The sequence below is a fragment of the Rhinoderma darwinii genome, chromosome 9 (assembly GCF_050947455.1).
Source record: "Rhinoderma darwinii isolate aRhiDar2 chromosome 9, aRhiDar2.hap1, whole genome shotgun sequence".
Taxonomy (NCBI): domain Eukaryota; kingdom Metazoa; phylum Chordata; class Amphibia; order Anura; family Rhinodermatidae; genus Rhinoderma; species Rhinoderma darwinii.
The window spans coordinates 78621165-78645983 of record NC_134695.1 but is presented as its reverse complement, the minus strand read 5'-3'; the positions used below and the strand labels follow the sequence as shown (position 1 = coordinate 78645983).

Sequence of the window (24819 nt, the reverse complement as noted above, 5' to 3'; positions counted from 1 at the left end):
GTCACTGCTGTATAATAGAACTGATATCTGGAGAGCGGTGATGTCACTGCTGTATAATATAACTGATATCAGGAGAGCGGTGATGTCACTGCTGTATAATATAACTGGTATCTGGAGAGCGGTGATGTCACTGCTGTATAATATAATATCTGGAGAGCGGTGATGTCACTGCTGTATAATATAACTGATATCTGGAGAGCGGTGATGTCACTGCTGTATAATATCTGGAGAGCGGTGATGTCACTGCTGTATAATATAACTGATATCTGGAGAGTGGTGATGTCACTGCTGTATAATATAACTGATATCTGGAGAGCGGTGATGTCACTGCTGTATAATATAACTGATATCTGGAGAGCGGTGATGTCACTGCTGTATAATATAACTGATATCTGGAGAGCGGTGATGTCACTGCTGTATAATATAACTGATATCTGGAGAGCGGTGATGTCACTGCTGTATAATATAACTGATATCTGGAGAGCGGTGATGTCACTGCTGTATAATATAACTTGTATCTGGAGAGCGGTGATGTCACTGCTGTATAATATAACTGATATCTGGAGAGCGGTGATGTCACTGCTGTATAATATAACTGATATCTGGAGAGTGGTGATGTCACTGCTGTATAATATAACTGATATCTGGAGAGCGGTGATGTCACTGCTGTATAATATAACTGATATCTGGAGAGCGGTGATGTCACTGCTGTATAATATAACTGATATCTGGAGAGCGGTGATGTCACTGCTGTATAATATAACTGATATCTGGAGAGCGGTGATGTCACTGCTGTATAATATAACTGATATCTGGAGAGCGGTGATGTCACTGCTGTATAATATATCTTATATCTGGGGAGCGGTGATGTCACTGCTGTATAATAGAACTGATATCTGGAGAGCGGTGATGTCACTGCTGTATAATATAACTGATATCAGGAGAGCGGTGATGTCACTGCTGTATAATATAACTGGTATCTGGAGAGCGGTGATGTCACTGCTGTATAATATAACTGATATCTGGAGAGCGGTGATGTCACTGCTGTATAATATAACTGATATCTGGAGAGCGGTGATGTCACTGCTGTATAATATAACTTGTATCTGGAGAGCGGTGATGTCACTGCTGTATAATATAACTGATATCTGGAGAGCGGTGATGTCACTGCTGTATAATATAACGGATATCTGGAGAGCGGTGATGTCACTGCTGTATAATATAACTGATATCTGGAGAGCGGTGATGTCACTGCTGTATAATATAACTGATATCTGGAGAGCGGTGATGTCACTGCTGTATAATATAACTGATATCTGGAGAGCGGTGATGTCACTGCTGTATAATATCTGGAGAGCGGTGATGTCACTGCTGTATAATATAACTGATATCTGGAGAGCGGTGATGTCACTGCTGTATAATATAACGGATATCTGGAGAGCGGTGATGTCACTGCTGTATAATATAACGGATATCTGGAGAGCGGTGATGTCACTGCTGTATAATATAACTGATATCTGGAGAGCGGTGATGTCACTGCTGTATAATATAACTGATATCTGGAGAGCGGTGATGTCACTGCTGTATAATATATCTTATATCTGGAGAGCGGTGATGTCACTGCTGTATAATATAACTGATATCTGGAGGGCGGTGATGTCACTGCTGTGTAATATAACTGATATCTGGAGAGCGGTGATGTCACTGCTGTATAATATAACTGATATCTGGAGAGCGGTGATGTCACTGCTGTATAATATAACTGATATCTGGAGAGCGGTGATGTCACTGCTATATAATATAACTGATATCTGGAGAGCGGTGATGTCACTGCTGTATAATATAACTGATATCTGGAGAGCGGTGATGTCACTGCTGTATAATATAACTGATATCTGGAGAGCGGTGATGTCACTGCTGTATAATATAACTGATATCTGGAGAGCGGTGATGTCACTGCTGTATAATATAACTGATATCTGGAGAGCGGTGATGTCACTGCTGTATAATATATCTGGAGAGCGGTGATGTCACTGCTGTATAATATAACTGATATCTGGAGAGTGGTGATGTCACTGCTGTATAATATAACTGATATCTGGAGAGCGGTGATGTCACTGCTGTATAATATAACTGATATCTGGAAAGCGGTGATGTCACTGCTGTATAATATAACGGATATCTGGAGAGCGGTGATGTCACTGCTGTATAATATATCTTATATCTGGGGAGCGGTGATGTCACTGCTGTATAATATAACATATCTGGAGAGCGGTGATGTCACTGCTGTATAATATAACTGATATCTGGAGAGCGGTGATGTCACTGCTGTATAATATAACTGATATCTGGAGAGCGGTGATGTCACTGCTGTATAATATAACTGATATCTGGAGAGCGGTGATGTCACTGCTGTATAATATAACTGATATCTGGAGAGCGGTGATGTCACTGCTGTATAATATATCTTATATCTGGGGAGCGGTGATGTCACTGCTGTATAATATAACTGATATCTGGAGAGCGGTGATGTCACTGCTGTATAATATAACTGGTATCTGGAGAGCGGTGATGTCACTGCTGTATAATATAACTGGTATCTGGAGAGCGGTGATGTCACTGCTGTATAATATAACTGATATCTGGAGATCGGTGATGTCACTGCTGTATAATATAACTGATATCTGGAGAGCGGTGATGTCACTGTTGTATAATATAACGGATATCTGGAGAGCGGTGATGTCACTGCTGTATAATATAACTGATATCTGGAGAGCGGTGATGTCACTGCTGTATAATATAACTGATATCTGGAGAGCGGTGATGTCACTGCTGTATAATATAACTGATATCTGGAGAGCGGTGATGTCACTGCTGTATAATATATCTTATATCTGGGGAGCGGTGATGTCACTGCTGTATAATATAACTGATATCTGGAGAGCGGTGATGTCACTGCTGTATAATATAACTGATATCTGGAGAGCGGTGATGTCACTGCTATATAATATAACTGATATCTGGAGAGGGGTGATGTCACTGCTGTATAATATAACTGATATCTGGAGAGCGGTGATGTCACTGCTGTATAATATAACTGATATCTGGAGAGCGGTGATGTCACTGCTGTATAATATAACTGATATCTGGAGAGCGGTGAGGTCACTGCTGTATAATATAACTGATATCTGGAGAGCGGTGATGTCACTGCTGTATAATATAACTGATATCTGGAGAGCGGTGATGTCACTGCTGTATAATATATCTGGAGAGCGGTGATGTCACTGCTGTATAATATAACTGATATCTGGAGAGTGGTGATGTCACTGCTGTATAATATAACTGATATCTGGAGAGCGGTGATGTCACTGCTGTATAATATAACTGATATCTGGAGAGCGGTGATGTCACTGCTGTATAATATAACGGATATCTGGAGAGCGGTGATGTCACTGCTGTATAATATATCTTATATCTGGGGAGCGGTGATGTCACTGCTGTATAATATAACATATCTGGAGAGCGGTGATGTCACTGCTGTATAATATAACTGATATCTGGAGAGCGGTGATGTCACTGCTGTATAATATAACTGATATCTGGAGAGCGGTGATGTCACTGCTGTATAATATAACTGATATCTGGAGAGCGGTGATGTCACTGCTGTATAATATAACTGATATCTGGAGAGCGGTGATGTCACTGCTGTATAATATAACTGATATCTGGAGAGCGGTGATGTCACTGCTGTATAATATATCTTATATCTGGGGAGCGGTGATGTCACTGCTGTATAATATAACTGATATCTGGAGAGCGGTGATGTCACTGCTGTATAATATAACTGATATCAGGAGAGCGGTGATGTCACTGCTGTATAATATAACTGGTATCTGGAGAGCGGTGATGTCACTGCTGTATAATATAACTGGTATCTGGAGAGCGGTGATGTCACTGCTGTATAATATAACTGATATCTGGAGAGTGGTGATGTCACTGCTGTATAATATAACTGATATCTGGAGAGCGGTGATGTCACTGCTGTATAATATAATATCTGGAGAGCGGTGATGTCACTGCTGTATAATATAACTGATATCTGGAGAGCGGTGATGTCACTGCTGTATAATATAACTGATATCTGGAGGGTGGTGATATCACTGCTGTATAATATATCTTATATCTGGAGAGCGGTGATGTCACTGCTGTATAATATAACTGATATCTGGAGAGCGGTGATGTCACTGCTGTATAATATATCTGGGGAGCGGTGATGTCACTGCTGTATAATATAACATATCTGGAGAGCGGTGATGTCACTGCTGTATAATAGAATATATCTGGAGAGCGGTGATGTCACTGCTGTACAATATAACTGATATCTGGAGAGCGGTGATGTCACTGCTGTATAATATATCTTATATCTGGAGAGCGGTGATGTCAGTGCTGTATAATATAACTGATATCTGGAGGGCGGTGATGTCACTGCTGTATAATATATCTTATATCTGGAGAGCGGTGATGTCACTGCTGTATAATATAACTGATATCTGGAGGGCGGTGATGTCACTGCTGTGTAATATAACTGATATCTGGAGAGCGGTGATGTCACTGCTGTATAATATAACTGATATCTGGAGAGCGGTGATGTCACTGCTGTATAATATAACTGATATCTGGAGAGCGGTGATGTCACTGCTGTGTAATATAACTGATATCTGGAGAGCGGTGATGTCACTGCTGTATAATATAACTGATATCTGGAGAGCGGTGATGTCACTGCTGTATAATATAACTGATATCTGGAGAGCGGTGATGTCACTGCTATATAATATAACTGATATCTGGAGAGCGGTGATGTCACTGCTGTATAATATAACTGATATCTGGAGAGCGGTGATGTCACTGCTGTATAATATAACTGATATCTGGAGAGTGGTGATGTCACTGCTGTATAATATAACTGATATCTGGAGAGTGGTGATGTCACTGCTGTATAATATAACTGATATCTGGAGAGCGGTGATGTCACTGCTGTATAATATAACTGATATCTGGAGAGCGGTGATGTCACTGCTGTATAATATCTGGAGAGCGGTGATGTCACTGCTGTATAATATAACTGATATCTGGAGAGTGGTGATGTCACTGCTGTATAATATAACTGATATCTGGAGAGCGGTGATGTCACTGCTGTATAATATAACTGATATCTGGAGAGCGGTGATGTCACTGCTGTATAATATAACTGATATCTGGAGAGCGGTGATGTCACTGCTGTATAATATAACTGATATCTGGAGAGCGGTGATGTCACTGCTGTATAATATAACTGATATCTGGAGAGCGGTGATGTCACTGCTGTATAATATAACTGATATCTGGAGAGCGGTGATGTCACTGCTGTATAATATAACTTGTATCTGGAGAGCGGTGATGTCACTGCTGTATAATATAACTGATATCTGGAGAGCGGTGATGTCACTGCTGTATAATATAACTGATATCTGGAGAGCGGTGATGTCACTGCTGTATAATATAACTGATATCTGGAGAGCGGTGATGTCACTGCTGTATAATATATCTTATATCTGGGGAGCGGTGATGTCACTGCTGTATAATAGAACTGATATCTGGAGAGCGGTGATGTCACTGCTGTATAATATAACTGATATCAGGAGAGCGGTGATGTCACTGCTGTATAATATAACTGGTATCTGGAGAGCGGTGATGTCACTGCTGTATAATATAATATCTGGAGAGCGGTGATGTCACTGCTGTATAATATAACTGATATCTGGAGAGCGGTGATGTCACTGCTGTATAATATCTGGAGAGCGGTGATGTCACTGCTGTATAATATAACTGATATCTGGAGAGTGGTGATGTCACTGCTGTATAATATAACTGATATCTGGAGAGCGGTGATGTCACTGCTGTATAATATAACTGATATCTGGAGAGCGGTGATGTCACTGCTGTATAATATAACTGATATCTGGAGAGCGGTGATGTCACTGCTGTATAATATAACTGATATCTGGAGAGCGGTGATGTCACTGCTGTATAATATAACTGATATCTGGAGAGCGGTGATGTCACTGCTGTATAATATAACTGATATCTGGAGAGCGGTGATGTCACTGCTGTATAATATATCTTATATCTGGGGAGCGGTGATGTCACTGCTGTATAATATAACTGATATCTGGAGAGCGGTGATGTCACTGCTGTATAATATAACTGATATCAGGAGAGCGGTGATGTCACTGCTGTATAATATAACTGGTATCTGGAGAGCGGTGATGTCACTGCTGTATAATATAACTGGTATCTGGAGAGCGGTGATGTCACTGCTGTATAATATAACTGATATCTGGAGAGCGGTGATGTCACTGCTGTATAATATAATATCTGGAGAGCGGTGATGTCACTGCTGTATAATATAACTGATATTTGGAGAGCGGTGATGTCACTGCTGTATAATATAACTGATATCTGGAGGGTGGTGATATCACTGCTGTATAATATATCTTATATCTGGAGAGCGGTGATGTCACTGCTGTATAATATAACTGATATCTGGAGAGCGGTGATGTCACTGCTGTATAATATAATATATCTGGGGAGCGGTGATGTCACTGCTGTATAATATAACTGATATCTGGAGAGCGGTGATGTCACTGCTGTATAATATAACATCTGGAGAGCGGTGATGTCACTGCTGTATAATATAACTGATATCTGGAGAGCGGTGATGTCACTGCTGTATAATAGAATATATATATCTGGAGAGCGGTGATGTCACTGCTGTATAGTATAACTGATATCTGGAGAGCGGTGATGTCACTGCTGTATAATAGAATATATCTGGAGAGCGGTGATGTCACTGCTGTACAATATAACTGATATCTGGAGAGCGGTGATGTCACTGCTGTATAATATATCTTATATCTGGAGAGCGGTGATGTCAGTGCTGTATAATATAACTGATATCTGGAGGGCGGTGATGTCACTGCTGTATAATATATCTTATATCTGGAGAGTGGTGATGTCACTGCTGTATAATATAGCTGATATCTGGAGAGCGGTGATGTCACTGCTGTATAATATATCTTATATCTGGAGAGCGGTGATGTCACTGCTGTATAATATAACTGATATCTGGAGGGCGGTGATGTCACTGCTGTGTAATATAACTGATATCTGGAGAGCGGTGAGGTCACTGCTGTATAATATAACTGATATCTGGAGAGCGGTGATGTCACTGCTGTATAATATAACTGATATCTGGAGAGCGGTGATGTCACTGCTGTATAATATAATGATATCTGGAGAGCGGTGATGTCACTGCTATATAATATAACTGATATCTGGAGAGCGGTGATGTCACTGCTGTATAATATAACTGATATCTGGAGAGCGGTGATGTCACTGCTGTATAATATAACTGATATCTGGAGAGTGGTGATGTCACTGCTGTATAATATAACTGATATCTGGAGAGCGGTGATGTCACTGCTGTATAATATATCTGGAGAGCGGTGATGTCACTGCTGTATAATATAACTGATATCTGGAGAGTGGTGATGTCACTGCTGTATAATATAACTGATATCTGGAGAGCGGTGATGTCACTGCTGTATAATATAACTGATATCTGGAGAGCGGTGATGTCACTGCTGTATAATATAATATATCTGGAGAGCGGTGATGTCACTGCTGTATAATATAACGGATATCTGGAGAGCGGTGATGTCACTGCTGTATAATATATCTTATATCTGGGGAGCGGTGATGTCACTGCTGTATAATATAACATCTGGAGAGCGGTGATGTCACTGCTGTATAATATAACTGATATCTGGAGAGCGGTGATGTCACTGCTGTATAATATAACTGATATCTGGAGAGCGGTGATGTCACTGCTGTATAATATAACTGATATCTGGAGAGCATATCTGGAGAGCGGTGATGTCACTGCTGTATAATATAACTGATATCTGGAGAGCGGTGATGTCACTGCTGTATAATATAATATATCTGGAGAGCGGTGATGTCACTGCTGTATAATATAACTGATATCTGGAGAGCGGTGATGTCACTGCTGTATAATATAACTGATATCTGGAGGGTGGTGATATCACTGCTGTATAATATAACTGATATCTGGAGAGCGGTGATGTCACTGCTGTATAATATAATATATCTGGAGAGCGGTGATGTCACTGCTGTATAATATAACGGATATCTGGAGAGCGGTGATGTCACTGCTGTATAATATATCTTATATCTGGAGAGCGGTGATGTCACTGCTTTATAATAATATAACTGATATCTAGAGAGCGGTGATGTCACTGCTGTATAATATAATATAACTGGAGAGCGGTGATGTCACTGCTGTATAATATATCTGGAGAGCGGTGATGTCACTGCTGTATAATATAATATATTTGGAGAGCGGGGATGTCACTGCTGTATAATTTAACTGATATCTGGAGAGCGGTGATGTCACTGCTGTATAATATAACATATCTGGAGAGCGGTGATGTCACTGCTGTATAATATAACTGATATCTGGAGAGCGGTGATGTCACTGCTGTATAATAGAATATATATATCTGGAGAGCGGTGATGTCACTGCTGTATAATATAACTGATATCTGGAGAGCGGTGATGTCACTGCTGTATAATAGAATATATCTGGAGAGCGGTGATGTCACTGCTGTATAATATAATATATCTGGAGAGCGGTGATGTCACTGCTGTATAATATAACTGATATCTGGAGAGCGGTGATGTCACTGCTGTATAATATAACTGATATCTGGAGAGTGGTGATGTCACTGCTGTATAATATAACTGATATCTGGAGAGCGGTGATGTCACTGCTGTATAATATAACTGATATCTGGAGAGCGGTGATGTCACTGCTGTATAATATAACTGATATCTGGAGAGCGGTGATGTCACTGCTGTATAATATAACTGATATCAGGAGAGCGGTGATGTCACTGCTGTATAATATAACTGGTATCTGGAGAGCGGTGATGTCACTGCTGTATAATATAATATATCTGGAGAGCGGTGATGTCACTGCTGTATGATAGAATATATTTGGAGAGCGGTGATGTCACAGTAAAAGTAATTGTGGTGGAGATGTTGAACACTTCTCTTTGGGGGACGTGGAATTCTAAATGTTAACTGGTTCCTACTCCAACACAGCACATGAAATATATATATACATATACGCACGCACACTACATAATATCTAATACCTTTGGGCAAGGTAGTGTGCAGCGGGTGGGAGGTGCAGCATCCAGGAACTTTCTGATTGACACGAGAGGTTGGCGCATGGTCTGATATGTTCCGCTTCACCTGCTGTTTGGCTCCATAGCTGGCTGAGCTGTAACGCAGGAGGCTGGCTGCGGGCAGTGAGTATTGTGGGTAGTGCCCTGCTGTGTGCTGCTCCAATGCAGCTGCTAGAGAGTGAGGATGAGGCGGACACGGGAGAGCCCGGAGCAGGGGCCACATTCAGCCAGCAACGGGCTCTGCTATGTGGTTATGGCGCCGCTGCCCCTATGTAGGTTTGTGGGGGAAGGGCATGCAGGCAACAACAAGAAATCATATACTGACAAGAGAGAAATAAGCAGAACACTTTATACCAAGTTTTACCATTATACAAACAGGGAGGAAATACTCAACAGCCCAGGACTCGTCAGCGCAGAGGTACGGACCAGACCTGATTACCGCACTTACAGCGAATCTCATCTGCATAGAAACGAGTCAGAACATCAGAGTCTTCAAACTCATCCACAACCTTCTGCAAATAAGAAGAACATAAAAGGGAAATGAGAGGTTGTCACAGCCCCGCCCCCTGTTACTGAGAGGTTGTCACAGCTCCGCCCCCTGTTACTGACATATTATATAATTACACTGTGATCAGACATGAGATCCACACATCTTATATACAGTCACAGCTATTCATCTATTACTACTGACACAAGCCTGTATACCATGTGTGAGAGGTTGTCACAGCTCCACCCCCTGTTACTGACATCACTGATATATAATATAATTACACTGTGATCAGACATGAGATCCACACATCTTATATACAGTAACAGCTATTCATCTATTACTACTGACAACCAGCCTGTATATCATGTGTGAGAGGTTGTCACAGCCCCGCCCCCTGTTACTGACATCACTGATATATAATATAATTACACTGTGATCAGACATGAGATCCACACATCTTATATACAGTAACAGCTATTCATCTATTACTACTGGCAACCAGCCTGTATATTATGTGTGAGAGGTTGTCACAGCCCCACCCCCTGTTACTGACATCACTGATATATAATATAATTACACTGTGATCAGACATGAGATCCACACATCTTATATACAGTAACAGCTATTCATCTATTACTACTGACAACCAGCCTGTATATCATGTGTGAGAGGTTGTCACAGCCCCGCCCCCTGTTACTGACAACCAGCCTGCATATCATGTGTGAGAGGTTGTCACAGCCCCGCCCCCTGTTACTGACAACCAGCCTGTATATCATGTGTGAGAGGTTGTCACAGCCCCGCCCCCTATTACTGACATCACGGATATATAATATAATTACATTGTGATCAGACATGAGATCCACACATCTTATATACAGTAACAGCTATTCATCTATTACTACTGACAACCAGCCTGTATATCATGTGTGAGAGGTTGTCACAGCCCCGCCCCCTGTACTGACATCACTGATATATAATATAATTACACTGTGATCAGACATGAGATCCACACATCTTATATACAGTCACAGCTATTCATCTATTACTACTGACAACCAGCCTGTATATCATGTGTGAGAGGTTGTCACAGCCCCGCCCCCTGTTACTGACATCACTGATATATAATATAATTACATGTGATCAGACAGGAGATCCACACCCTTTATACTACTCTTACCTGTAGTTCCAGCAGACAGGCCCCCTGTAAAGGTTCGGTCACTTCACCCACACACCAGGCCAGGCTGACATGGAATGAGGGATTCTGGGAGAAAAAAAGAAAGCATCAAAGTGACTGGACGTAGGACAAGAGGTGTAATGAATATGATGGGGTTTGCGGGGAGAATTGATGGGTGTTCTGTGATATAGTGGAAGTCATGACTCCAGTGTGAACAGGGCCTAAGAACGGTCACCAGATGAGCTGCCCGCCCCCCCTGTATACAGAGAACAATAGGGGGCGCGAACCGAAACATGGAAGAGACTCCAGGGTGAGCGGTCGACATACAACGCCACATCGCGGATTACTAAATTTACAACAGATCGGCCTCATATCCTAATAATCCTGAGCTGAATTAAAACGGATCATTTATAATTGTGGCCACATAGAGGTCCGGAGGTCTGTACTCACTACGGCCCCTTCAAATCTCGTCTTACGTCGGGAGGAGTCGTGGCCGAAGATAGCGGCATCCCACTGTGTAGCCAGATAGTACGAGATGTCGCCTGAACCCGCCGGGCACAGCGCTACCTCCGGCCCCTGACGTCAGTGTTAACCTCGGGCACAGCGCTACCCCCGGCCCCTGTCGTCACTGTCCACCCCCGGGCACAGCGCTACCCCCGGCCCCTGTCGTCACTGTCCACCCCCGGGCACAGCGCTACCCCCGGCCCCTGACGTCACTGGCCACCCCCGGGCACAGCGCTACCTCCGGCCCCTGACGTCACTGGCCACCCCCGGGCACAGCGCTACCTCCGGCCCCTGACGTCAGTGTCCACCCTCGGGCACAGCGCTACCTCCGGCCCCTGACGTCAGTGTCCACCCTCGGGCACAGCGCTACCTCCGGCCCCTGACGTCAGTGTCCACCCTCGGGCACAGCGCTACCTCCGGCCCCTGACGTCAGCGTCCACCCTCGGGCACAGCGCTACCCCTGGCCCCTGTCGTCAGTGTCCACCTCCGGGCACAGCGCTATCTCCGGCCCCTGACGTCAGTGTCTACCCTCGGGCACAGCGCTACCCCCGGCCCCTGTCGTCACTGTCCACCCCCGGGCACAGCGCTGCCCCCGGCCCTGACGTCAGTGTCCACCCCCGGGCATAGCGCTACCCCCGGCCCCTGACGTCAGTGTCCACCCCCGGGCACAGCGCTACCCCCGGCCCCTGACGTCAGTGTCCACCCCCGGGCACATCGATACCTCCGGCCCCTGACGTCACTGTCCACCCCCGGGCACAGCGCTATCCCCGGCCCTTGACGTCACTGTCCAACCCCGGGCACAGCGTTACCTCCGGCCCCTGACGTCACTGTCCACCCCCGAGCACAGCGTTACCTCCGGCCCCTGACGTCAGTGTCCACCCCCAGGCACAGCGTTACCTCTGGCCCCTGACGTCAGTGTCCACCCCCGGGCACAGCGTTACCTCCGGCCCCTGACGTCAGTGTCCACCCCCGGGCACAGCGTTACCTCCGGCCCCTGACGTCACTGTCCACCCCCAGGCACAGCGCTACCTCCGGTCCCTGACGTCACTGTCCACTCCCGGGCAAAGTGCTACCTCCGGCCCCTGACGTCACAGCGCTATCCCCAGCCCCTGACGTCACTGTCCACACCCGGGCACAGCACATCCCCAGCCCCTGACATCACTGTCAACCCCCGGGCACAGCGCGATCCCCAGCCCCTGACGTCACTGTCCACCCCCGGGCACAGCGCTACCTCCGGCCCCTGACGTCACTGTCCACCCCCGGGCACAGCACTACCGGATGCTCCTCCTGGGGATTCCAGCCATGGGAAAGCTCCCCGGGGTGAAGGTTTATCGTATACATGTGACTGGCACCATACAGCGGCATCCGTCCCCCACAGGCTCCCAAGATAAGGAAACATATATGTGGCGGAACGGGTGACGGTTACAGGCATTGTACCCAAATACAGGTGAAGCTGCCGCAAACCGTCGCACTTCCGCCATCCGGGTGCCATAGCTTAGATGGCGCCCGGTGCTAGATGGGGATATGTCCCCTCAAACTGCATTACGTTATGTTTGATAACCAGTTGATTTGTATTGTATTCAGTGCTGCTTCACTGTCCTCCCCCTCTAGGGTTAATCTTATACTGAAGGAGAATGAGTCACAGGCAGAGAGCGGGAACATGTGTAATGTAAAATAAGAAAAAGGGAGGGGTGAGTGAGGGATATAGTGGTGCTGGATGAGTTCTCAGTTAGTTGCAGCCCAGGAGAGGATGAGATAGCAGTGTGAGCTGCAGGCAGGGGCTGTCTACCTCAGAGATGGTACCTGACCTAGGGACAGTAATAGAGGACAAGTGCTGGAGTCCCATCTAACTAAGGAGGATCTGGAGACACCCCAAAGGATGAAAGGTACAGTGGAGAGACCCCATAGTGAGGTAGCCTGTCCCATCCAGCCCAGAGGGGAGAAGCAGCGATGCATTGGTTCTGTGTGTCTGTCCCTGTTAATAAACGCGCCGCTGTGGCTTGTCCCCTGTTAATCTGTGTCGCCTGAATCTATCGCCCACATTCTCTTGGCGTAAACCGACCCCCACTGACCCGGTTTCGCCACATTTGGTGGCAGCGGTGGGATAGATTCAGCCCGTTCCTGGGGAAGCGGCAGGGGATAGGTACCCTGGTACCATCCGGCGCTTCGCGACCAGACCTCAAGGGCGGACTGCCACACGTGCTGCAGTACAGGGGGACCACAGACACCTAAATCCCCAGTCATGGAGCCTGACTCAATGGATCCTCCCGGCGGAGCAGAGGATGTTCCCTATGGCAGCTACCTCCGAATTACACTCCAAGAGCTGTGCCGGTTCCGGCGTATTGCCTTCTCGTCCCGCGACATCAAGGATCGGCTGATTGAGAAGCTCCAAGCCTGGGACCTGGCGAACTCGGCCGAGATGGGAGAGATGGCCGAGGGTGACGTTCACTACTGCCCCGAAGAACAGGCCAGTCGCCAGGGAACCGGCCGTAGCGCCATCTCGGACACCCAGGCCCTGCGGATGGGGGATCTGCTGACCGCTCTGGGGCCTCAAAGCTCCGAGGCCGAGCGCCTGATCATCGTTGGGGCCGTTGCCCGTGCAGTGGCACCCCCAGAACCAACAACCCCAATCCCTGCCGGGCCCCGAAGACCTCAACTACGATACAACGACCTCCCCAAGTTGGATCCTTCGTCCACGGATATCGATGCACACCTAACCATGCTGGAGACACAGCTACAGGTGCATGACATCCCCACCACCGAATGGGCTCGCTACGTGGGGCCCAGCCTGCAAGGGAGGGCCCTTGAAGTCTACCGGAGCCTAGGTCCAGAGGACTGACGGGACTACGGTTGCCTCCGGGACGCCCTGCTGAAGAGGTATGCGATCACCCCAGAGACTTACAGAGAGCGGTTCCGTAATTTGACGCTCGCCGGCCAGGGTACCCATGTATAACTGGCAGCCCAGCTCCGCTTAAGCTGCTCCAGGTGGGCCGAGGGGAAGAAGGCCTTCAGTCGGGAGGCCCTGGAGGACCTCGTCATTTTGGAGCAACTCCTCTCCAGGATGGTGGTCCCCGTTCGTGCCTGCGTCGCGGACCGCTACCCCAGCACCCCTGAAGATGCCGCCACCCTGGCCGACGAGTTCTTGGCCCACCGACCCCAGTGGAGAAGCCTTCCGCGCCAGGACCAACGCCGAGAGCTCCGAGCCCCTACCAAAATAGCGGAACCACCCCGGCCAACTTCGATGAGACCCCAGCCGCAGCCTACGGCCGCCCCGATCCCTCCAAGGGTCCGCGGCCCTGCGGACTCCCGCCAGTGTTATGGGTGCCACCAGCCGGGGCACCTCCGACGGGACTGCCCCCTGGCACAATCAACGGTGCCCTTTCCCAGACCAATCCCAATCTGGGTCGCCTTTTGCCCGGAGGCGGGCGACCCCGATGAGTGTGACCACCTCCTAGATGCACCAGAGGTGGAGGAGGTGGTCTACCACGTAGAGCTTGCGAGCCTCGTGACGAACCAGGTCCCTGCCAACATACAGGGCCACCGACAGCCCGTGGTGCTGGGACGCCGCACCGTCCAAGGACTCCGTGACTCAGGGGCATCCCTCACCCTGGTAAGAGCGGACCTGGTTCCCCAGTCTAAGGTTCTTCCCAAGCGATTAGCCCGGATTGCCCTGGCGGACGGACAGCAGCGGTCCATTCCCCGCGCCAGAGTCTACCTGGACTGGGGCCCCGGAAAAGGGGAGGTCGAAGTCGGCCTCATGCCGGATCTCCCCGCCGATGTCTTATTGGGGAACGACCTTGGGAACGGTCTCACAAGTCAGTTCGCTGGGGCCGTGACCCGCAGCCAAGCCCGGGAGAACCTTTACCGGCCTCCACCACCGACCCGTGTAACCACCGAGGCTCCTCTCCCGGAAGCCCCGTCCCCTGAACCGCCGGTGGGAAGTACCCAAGCCCCTGACGCCTCACAACTGACCGACCTGACGAACCCCCCGACAGACCTGGGGGAGGTGGATAGGGTCGCTTTTAGGGAGGCCCAGCATACGGATCCTTCCCTGTCCTCTGCCCGTAGCCTGGCCGATCGACCACCCAGTGGAGGGGCCCAGGCAGGGTTCCAGTGGGACAACGGGCTGTTGTACCGGGTCAAAGCCCCGACCAAGCCCGCGTCGCCCTGGACCGCCTCCAAACAGCTGCTTGTTCCCCAAGCCTACCGTACATGACTATTAGCCCTGGCCCACGATATACCCACGGCGAGTCACACTGGGACCAGGTCCACCAGGGCCCGGCTCTCGAAGGCTTTCTTTTGGCCAGGGCTGACTGAGGACGTGCGGCGGTACCGAGCTTCGTGCCCTGTCTGCCAACGGGTGGCGGGGGCCCCGCGCAAGGTGCCGCTCAAGCAGCTGCCCCTCATCCGAGAGCCCTTCCAGCGGGTGGCCATAGATCTGGTTGGCCCCATTAATCCCCCAGCCGAGGGGGAAAGTGTTACATCCTAACCCTGGTAGACTTCGCTACCAGATACCCGGACGCAGTGGCTCTGTCCTCCATAGATGCCGAGCACGTCGCCCAGGTACTCATGGACATCTTCAGCCGGGTGGGGTTCCCGCGTGAGGTACTCACAGACCAGGGATCTCAATTCCAGGGAGAACTCATGCAGGACTTCTGGAATCGGCACGGGGTGAGTTCTCTAAGAACCATCGCCTACCACCCCCAAACGAACGGACTGTGTGAAAGGTTCAACGGTACACTCAAGCAGTTGCTACTCCGATACGTCCACTCGGAGGGGAGAGACTGGGACCGCTCCTTGCAGCAGCTTCTCTTTGCCTATCGAGAGGTGCCGCAGTAGTCTACCGGGCACTCCCCATTCGAGTTGCTGTTCGCGAGGCGGGTCCGGGGACCCTTGGACTTAGTCCGGGAAGGTTGGGAAGGGAAGTTTGCAAGCCCGGAGATCCCGGTAGTAGACTATGTGAGCCAAATGAGGGAGCGCCTAGCACGGCTGATGGATTTGGCCCATCAGCGATTGGAAGTAGCTCGAAGCCGTCAAAGGGACGAGTACAACCGTAGCGCCCGACCCCGAGAGCTGGGGGTGGGGGAGAAGGTACTGGTCCTCGCGCCAGTACGAGGCAACAAGTTGCAGGCCAATTGGGCTGGACCGTACACTGTAGTGGGGCGACAGGGGACGACGAACTACCTAGTAGCCCACGACAAAGCAGAAAACCGGGTACGGCACTACCACATAAACCGGCTCAAGGCCTATGTGGTAAGGGAGGTAGGAGCGGTCGCGATATGCTGCCCGCCCATGGACAACCCTGACGTGGACCGCATCCCTGACCTACTGGCAGAGGCCCGACGCCAGACAGGGCTGGCAGATGTGCAGCTTGAAGTCCAGCTATCGCGCTTGCAGAGTAGGGAGATGGGGGAGGTGTTAGCAGCCCAGGAGGCCCTGTTCACCGTGTCCCCCGGACGTACCTCCCTAGTCGCTCACGAGGTCGACACTGGAGGAGCCCGACCCCTGAGGCAGCCCGCGTTCCGAGTGGCTCCCTCAGTGCTGACCGCGATGAGAAAAGAAGTAGAAGAAATGCTGGAGATGGGGGTCATTGTACCATCTCACAGTCCTTGGGCCGCCGGCGTTGTGTTGGTCCCCAAGAAGGACAAAACCACGAGGTTCTGTGTAGACTACCGGCGGCTGAACGAGGTAACCGTTACGGATGCCTATCCGATGCCCCGGATTGATGAGCTGCTCGATAGGCTGGGAGGGGCACGCTTCATGTCCACTCTGGATCTCAGCAAGGGCTACTGGCAGATTCCTCTGACCAAGGAAGCCCAAGAGCGCTCGGCGTTCATCACCCCGTTCGGCCTGTTTGAATTTACGTGCATGCCGTTCGGGATGAAGAACGCCCCCGCGACCTTCCAGTGGGTGGTCGACCGGATCCTCGTGGGGTGTCAGGAGTTTGCCCAGGCCTACCTGGACGATATCGCTATCTTTAGCGAGACTTGGGAGGAACACTTGGGGCACGTGGTGCAGATCCTGGAGCGCATCCGGTATGCCGGCCTCACCATCCGCCCCGACAAGTGCCAGATGGGGATGGCAGAAGTCGCCTACCTGGGCACCGAGTGGGCAGCGGACAGATCCGCCCCGAGCCGGCCAAGGTGGAGGCCATTCTCCATTGGCCCCGGCCGGCCAACCAGAAGCAGGTTAGGGCCTTTCTGGGAGTCACAGGGACTACGGAAAATTCATCCCGCAGTATAGTACCCTGGCCAAGCCCTTGACCGACTTGACGTCCAAAAGGTTCAGTCGACTGATGCCCTGGTCCCCTGACTGTGAGGCGGCCTTCGGGAGCCTTAAGACTGCCCTCTCCACCTCCCCTGTCCTGGCTGCCCCTGACTTCCACCGGCGGTTCATAGTCCAAACCGATGCCTCAGACGTCGGGCTGGGAGCGGTACTGAGCCAAGTGGACCAGGCGGGCCACGAACACCCGGTCGCGTACCTCTCCCGGAATTGCTGGACCGAGAGAGGGCATACGCAACCATTGAGAAGGAGTGCCTGGCTGCGTGTGGGCTCTAAAGAAGCTCCAGCCCTACGTTTATGGGAGGGAGTTCACAATAGTCACAGACCACAGTCCTCTCAGTTGGTTGAACCGAACCGCCGGGGACAATGGCGTTTACTACAGTGGAGCCTGGCCTTACAATCCTATAACTTTACCATCTCTCATAAAAAGGGCCGGGACCACGGGAATGCTGATGGACTCTCTCGGCAGCAGGACACTGATGGGCGGAGACTGACAGCACCGGGCCCAGATCTCATCACTGACCCGACAGAGGGTCAGCAGGACTGATTCTGGATCTAAGCTGGGGGAGGTCTGTGGCGGAACGGGTGACGGTTACAGGCATTGTACCCAAATACAGGTTAAGCCTCCCGCAAACCATCGCACTCCCGCCATCCGGGTGCCATAGCTTAGATGGCGCCCGGTGCTAGATGGGGATATGTCCCCTCAAAATGCATTACGTTATGTTTGATAACCAGTTGTTTTATATTATATTGTATTGAGTGCTGCTTCACTGTCCTCCCCCTCTAGGGTTAATCTTATACTGAAGGAGAATGAGTCACAGGCAGAGAGCGGGAACATGTGTAATGTAAATAAGAAAAAGGGAGGGGTGAGTGAGGGATATAGTGGTGCTGGATGAGTTCTCAGTTTAGTTGCTGTCCAGGAGAGGATGAGATAGCAGTGTGAGCTGCAGGCAGGGGCTGTCTACCTCAGAGATGGTACCTGACCTAGGGACAGTAATAGAGGACAAGTGCTGGAGTCCCATCTAACTAAGGAGGATCTGGAGACACCCCAAAGGATGAAAGGTACAGTGGAGAGACCCCATAGTGAGGTAGCCTGTCCCATCCAGCCCAGAGGGGAGAAGCAGCGATGCATTGGTTCTGTGTGTGTCTGTCCCTGTTAATAAACGCGCCGCTGTGGCTTGTCCCCTGTTAATCTGTGTCGCCTGAATCTATCGCCAACAATCTCATGGCGTAAACCGACCCCCACTGACCCGGTTTTGCCACAATATAACACGTGGCATACAGTTCTTTCTTTGTGGGATTCCTCCGTATGGAATAGCAGAGTATACCAGCCCGACGGAGGCCAAAAGGACGCGCTGCTGGCCTCTATCGTGCTAATGGAGCCCGTGGAGATGTTTAATATGAAGGGGGCTTCCCAATGTAAATGATAAAAATGTGATGTGAACGGGCCCTAAGGAATGCCCCCGAACAATTAGACTGCGTACATGAGACATTTCCAGGCTTGTGTGGTACGGTGGCGATTGGCATCACGTTATTCGGAGGCCGTCCTGTCTGTGGCGATACTATGGGGCACGCTCATGTCGTTTCATACTCCCGTCCTTATACATTGATATTGGTGGAGAGCGCTTAGTAAATCCTAGAGACAGTTGTCAGCCCTCCGTACAATCCCGGAAACCTACCATGTCACGTGGATGGAGGGACGCACAGTCCTATTGTTCTGGCGGTACCTCCCGTGGTTCGCTGACCCCAAGAACATCACGCGGGCACAATTATAAAGGATTATTTGTGGTAGATAATAAAATGATAATTCAGCTCAGGATTATTAGGGAGATTTTTTGCGATCTGTTAGATGACAGGGAAACGCAGCGGGTGACGGACTTTTTTTTAATTTTTTTAACGGCCATCGCTTGGATGCATTGAAATCAACACATGTCTATGGGGTTATTCACACAGACGTTTTTTTAACGGACTGTCAGCCCAGGAAAAAATAGGACATGTCCTGTTTTTGCCCGTTTTCCCGCATCCCTCAACAGACTCAAGTTTATGAGGGAGCCGTGAAAACGGGTCCCATATGGGTGCAAATCGGTCGTGAAAAACAAGTTTGTCACAGCCAATTTAACACCCGGTCATCTGAATAAAGCCTTATAAATAGTTCGGAGGATGGGAGCAGCTGTCGTCAGTCGCCTTCACTGACGGAAGAAAGTCTCTGACCTGGTAAAAAGTCTCCAGATTAAACTCCTGTAATGACTTGTCCACTTCTGACACGACCTCCAGGAGCTGCTGATGTCCAGTCATCACTTCCATCCCCAAGAACGTTCTGTATAGAGAGGAGCCAGGAGTCACAGAAGAGCCCAACGTCCAGGTCAAGCGACAGCTCATACAGACTGGCACACCAGAACGTCCACATGACTCTCCCCCACACAACCGGACACATCACAGGCCTCCCTCCCTCCCCCTCTACACCACACAACCTGACACATCACAGGCCGCCCTCCCCCTCTACACCACACAACCGGACACATCACAGGCCGCCCTCCCCCTCTACACCACACAACCGGACACATCACAGGCCGCCCTCCCCCTCTACACCACACAACCTGACACATCACAGGCCGCCCTCCCCCTCTACACCACACAACCGGACACATCACAGGCCGTCCTCCCCCTCTACACCACACAACCGGACACATCACAGGCCGCCCTCCCCCTCTACACCACACAACCGGACACATCACAGGCCGCCCTCCCCCTCTACACCACACAACCGGACACATCACAGGCCTCCCTCCCCCTCTACACCACACAACCTGACACATCACAGGCCGCCCTCCTCCTCTACACCACACAACCGGACACATCACAGGCCGCCCTCCCCCTCTACACCACACAACCGGACACATCACAGGCCGCCCTCCCCCTCTACACCACGCAACCGGACACATCACAGGCCGCCCTCCCCCTCTGCACCACGCAACCGGACACATCACAGGCCGCCCTCCCCCTCTACACCACGCAACCGGACACATCACAGGCCGCCCTCCCCCTCTACACCACGCAACCGGACACATCACAGGCCACCCACCTCCTCTACACCACGCAACCGGACACATCAAAGGCCGCCCTCCTCCTCTACACCACGCAACCTGACACATCACAGGCCTCCCTCCCCCTCTACACCACGCAACCTGACACATCACAGGCCGCCCTCCCCCTCTACACCACACAACCGGACACATCACAGGCCGCCCACCTCCTCTACACCACACAACCTGACACATCACAGGCCGCCCTCCCCCTCTACACCACACAACCGGACACATCACAGGCCGCCCACCTCCTCTACACCACACAACCTGACACATCACAGGCCGCCCTCCCCCTCTACACCACACAACCGGACACATCACAGGCCGCCCTCCCCCTCTACACCACACAACCGAACACAACACAGGCCGCCCTCCCCCTCTACACCACACAACCGGACACATCACAGGCCGCCCTCCCCCTCTACACCACACAACCGGACACATCACAGGCCGCCCTCCCCCTCTACACCACACAACCTGACACATCACAGGCCGCCCTCCCCCTCTACACCACACAACCGGACACATCACAGGCCGCCCTCCCCCTCTACACCACACAACCGAACACAACACAGGCCGCCCTCCCCCTCTACACCACACAACCGGACACATCACAGGCCGCCCTCACCTGGTCTTCTCTTCGTTCACATAAACCTTTAGCCGGTCAGCAACACACAGGAATCTGGCACAGGACAATGACAGCAGGAAAATTCTCGTGTTACTTAAAGAGGCTCTGTCACCAGATTTTGCAGCCCCTATCTGCTATTGCCTGTGATCGGCGCTGCAATGTAGATTCCAGTAACGTTTTTATTTTTAAAAAAACTAGCATTTTTGGCCAAGTTATGACCATTTTTATATTTATGCAAATGAGGCTTGCAAAAGTACATCTGGGCGTGTCTGGGGTGCGTTACATCTGGGCGTGTCTGGGGTGCGTTACATCTGGGCGTGTCTGGGGTGCGTTACATCTGGGCGTGTCTGGGGTGCGTTACATCTGGGCGTGTCTGGGGTGCGTTACATCTGGGCGTGTCTGGGGTGCGTTACATCTGGGCGTGTCTGGGGTGCGTTACATCTGGGCGTGTCTGGGGTGCGTTACATCTGGGCGTGTCTGGGGTGCGTTACATCTGGGCGTGTCTGGGGTGCGTTACATCTGGGCGTGTCTGGGGTGCGTTACATCTGGGCGTGTCTGGGGTGCGTTACATCCGGGCGTGTCTGGGGTGCGTTACATCCGGGCGTGTCTGGGGTGCGTTACATCCGGGCGTGTCTGGGGTGCGTTACATCCGGGCGTGTCTGGGGTGCGTTACATCTGGGCGTGTCTGGGGTGCGTTACATCTGGGCGTGTCTTGGGTGCGTTACATCTGGGCGTGTCTTGGGTGCGTTACATCTGGGCGTGTCTTGGGTGCGTTACATCTGGGCGTGTCTTGGGTGCGTTACATCTGGGCGTGTCTTGGGTGCGTTACATCTGGGCGTGTCTTGGGTGCGTTACATCTGGGCGTGTCCAGATGTAACACACACAATACACGCCCAGATGTAACACACACAAGACACGCCCAGATGTTACACACACAAGACACGCCCAGATGTAACACACACAAGACACGCCCAGATGTAACACACACAAGACACGCCCAGATGTAACACACACAATACACGCCCAGATGTAACACACACAATACACGCCCAGATGTAACACACACAATACACGCCCAGATGTAACACACACAAGACACGCCCAGATGTAACACACACAAGACACGCCCAGATGTTACACACACAAGACACGCCCAGATGTAACACACCCAAGACACGCCCAGATGTAACAAACACAAGACACGCCCAGATGTAACACACATAATACACGCCCAGATGTACTTTTGCAAGCCTCATTTGCATAAATATAAAAATTGTCATAACTTGGCCAAAAATGCTCGTTTTTTAAAAATAAAAACGTTACTGTAATCTACATTGCAGCGCCGATCACAGGCAATAGCAGATAGGGGCTGCAAAATCTGGTGACAGAGCCTCTTTAAATTCAGAGAGATGAAGGAATAAAACCTCTGTGCGGACATTACAGCTCCACCACCCACATCCCATATAATGTCTGTATGGGGGCCACACCCAACCTGGAATGGCTGATAACAGGGAGCAATCCATTGTATTCCCCTGCATAGTAAATGGAAAGAATGGACTGCCGAATTGGGATCTTTAGCGGTCAGGATCAGTGGGCACAAGGTCACCCCTCCTCTATATTAGGAAACAATGCACATCACTTGTGAGCGGCGGCCCCTGCTGCCCCTCCACCTCTAACACTCACCGGCTCACAAAACAAAGCCTGTCCTTGAGTGACTGGACAAACGGATTAATCCAGTGGTGACGCAGAATGACCGTCTGTGATAGGCTGATGTGAAATTCCTCCATCTTGGTCAGGGTGACGCCATGTTTCCTGGCTGCCGACTGCAGCTCCTCCAGCATCTCCCGGAATTCCTCACGGGGGTGAACTGAAAAAAAAAGAAGAAAAGGTAAAGCGCCCGGCACCGGCTCCACCAATCACTGCAAGCTCCGCCCTCCTCGCACTTACACACGGCATACACATAAGACGCCCAGTGTCCTCGCTCATGACGGAAGCTGCGCACACGTCCGCCATGTTTACTGACATCATCAAGGTGCTGAATGTCCGGGTCTGGGAACATGCTTAGTATCTCCTGCGGGACAGGGAGCGGACATGTCGGGCTACGGGCAAGAGGAGAGAATCGCGTCAGCCTGCGCAAAACGACAATCATTACAACACACAGTGCTGGGGAAAGTGCGTGCCCCTCACCCCATTTATTTTTTTGCTAATTTGTCACATTTTTCAGATCATCAATATAAGATAAAGACAAGACGAGTAAATATAAAATGCAGCTTATAAAGCGGATCCATCATTTATTTGATCGTTTTCAGTAGTTTAGGAATATGTCGGCCACTCTGGAGGCGAAGAGTCCGAGTATATCCATGTATGCCCGCACCCCCGCTGCGGATTGACACTTTGGAGGGTGGGGACGAAGGGCATATATGAGAATACTTGGACTCTGCCAAAAAATACAAATATTCCTAAAATACTTAGTAATCGCAATAACACCTCCATATAATAATAATAATAATAATAATAATAATAACACCTCCATATAATAATAATAATAATAATAATAATAATAATAATAATATCACCTCCATATAATAATAATAATAATAATAATAATAATAATAATAATAACACCTCCATATAATAATAATAATAATAATAATAATAATAATAATAATAATAACACCTCCATATAATAATAATAATAATAATAATAATAATAATAATAATAACACCTCCATATAATAATAATAATAATAATAACACCTCCATATAATATATAATAATAATAACACCTCCATATAATAATAATAATAATAACACCTCCATATAATAATAATAATAATAATAACACCTCCATATAATAATAATAATAATAACACCTCCATATAATAATAATAATAATAATTATACCTCCATATAATAATAATAATAATAATAACACCTCCATATAATAATAATAATAATAATAATAACACCTCCATATAATAATAATAATAATAATAACACCTCCATATAATAATAATAATAATAATAACACCTCCATATAATAATAATAATAATAATTATACCTCCATATAATAATAATAATAATAACACCTCCATATAATAATAATAATAATAATAACACCTCCATATAATAATAATAATAATAATTATACCTCCATATAATAATAATAATAATAATAATAATAATAACACCTCCATATAATAATAATAATAATAATAATAATAATAACACCTCCATATAATAATAATAATAATAATAACACCTCCATATAATAATAATAATAATAATAACACCTCCATATAATAATAATAATAATAATAATACCTCCATATAATATATAATA

At 48.9% G+C, this 24819-nt stretch overlaps 1 protein-coding gene across 1 annotated transcript; it reads right to left on the bottom strand.

Annotated features, from left to right (window-relative positions):
• Nucleotides 1-9644: 9644 nt before the first annotated feature.
• USB1 (U6 snRNA biogenesis phosphodiesterase 1) lies at nucleotides 9645-23569 on the bottom strand. Its single transcript, XM_075837079.1, has 6 exons — nucleotides 23423-23569; nucleotides 23159-23342; nucleotides 21476-21529; nucleotides 19973-20078; nucleotides 10979-11062; nucleotides 9645-9823 (listed from the first exon to the last, which is right to left on the bottom strand). The coding sequence occupies exons 1-6, from the start codon at nucleotides 23532-23534 to the stop codon at nucleotides 9719-9721; spliced, it is 645 nt and encodes a 214-aa protein (XP_075693194.1). The 5' UTR covers nucleotides 23535-23569; the 3' UTR covers nucleotides 9645-9718.
• Between the last annotated feature and the right edge of the window lie 1250 nt (nucleotides 23570-24819).

Bases quoted from the DNA above. Each gene is read 5' to 3' on its own strand.
- USB1 (XM_075837079.1), bottom strand. From the start codon at position 23,534: ATGTTCCCAGACCCGGACATTCAGCACCTTGATGATGTCAGTAAACAT. The intron at 23,343-23,422 runs GTAAGTGCGAGG...TTTTTTTTTCAG, and splicing joins GTCTTATGTGTATGCCGTGT to TTCACCCCCGTGAGGAATTC. The intron at 21,530-23,158 runs GTGAGTGTTAGA...GTCCTGTGCCAG, and splicing joins AGGCTTTGTTTTGTGAGCCG to ATTCCTGTGTGTTGCTGACC.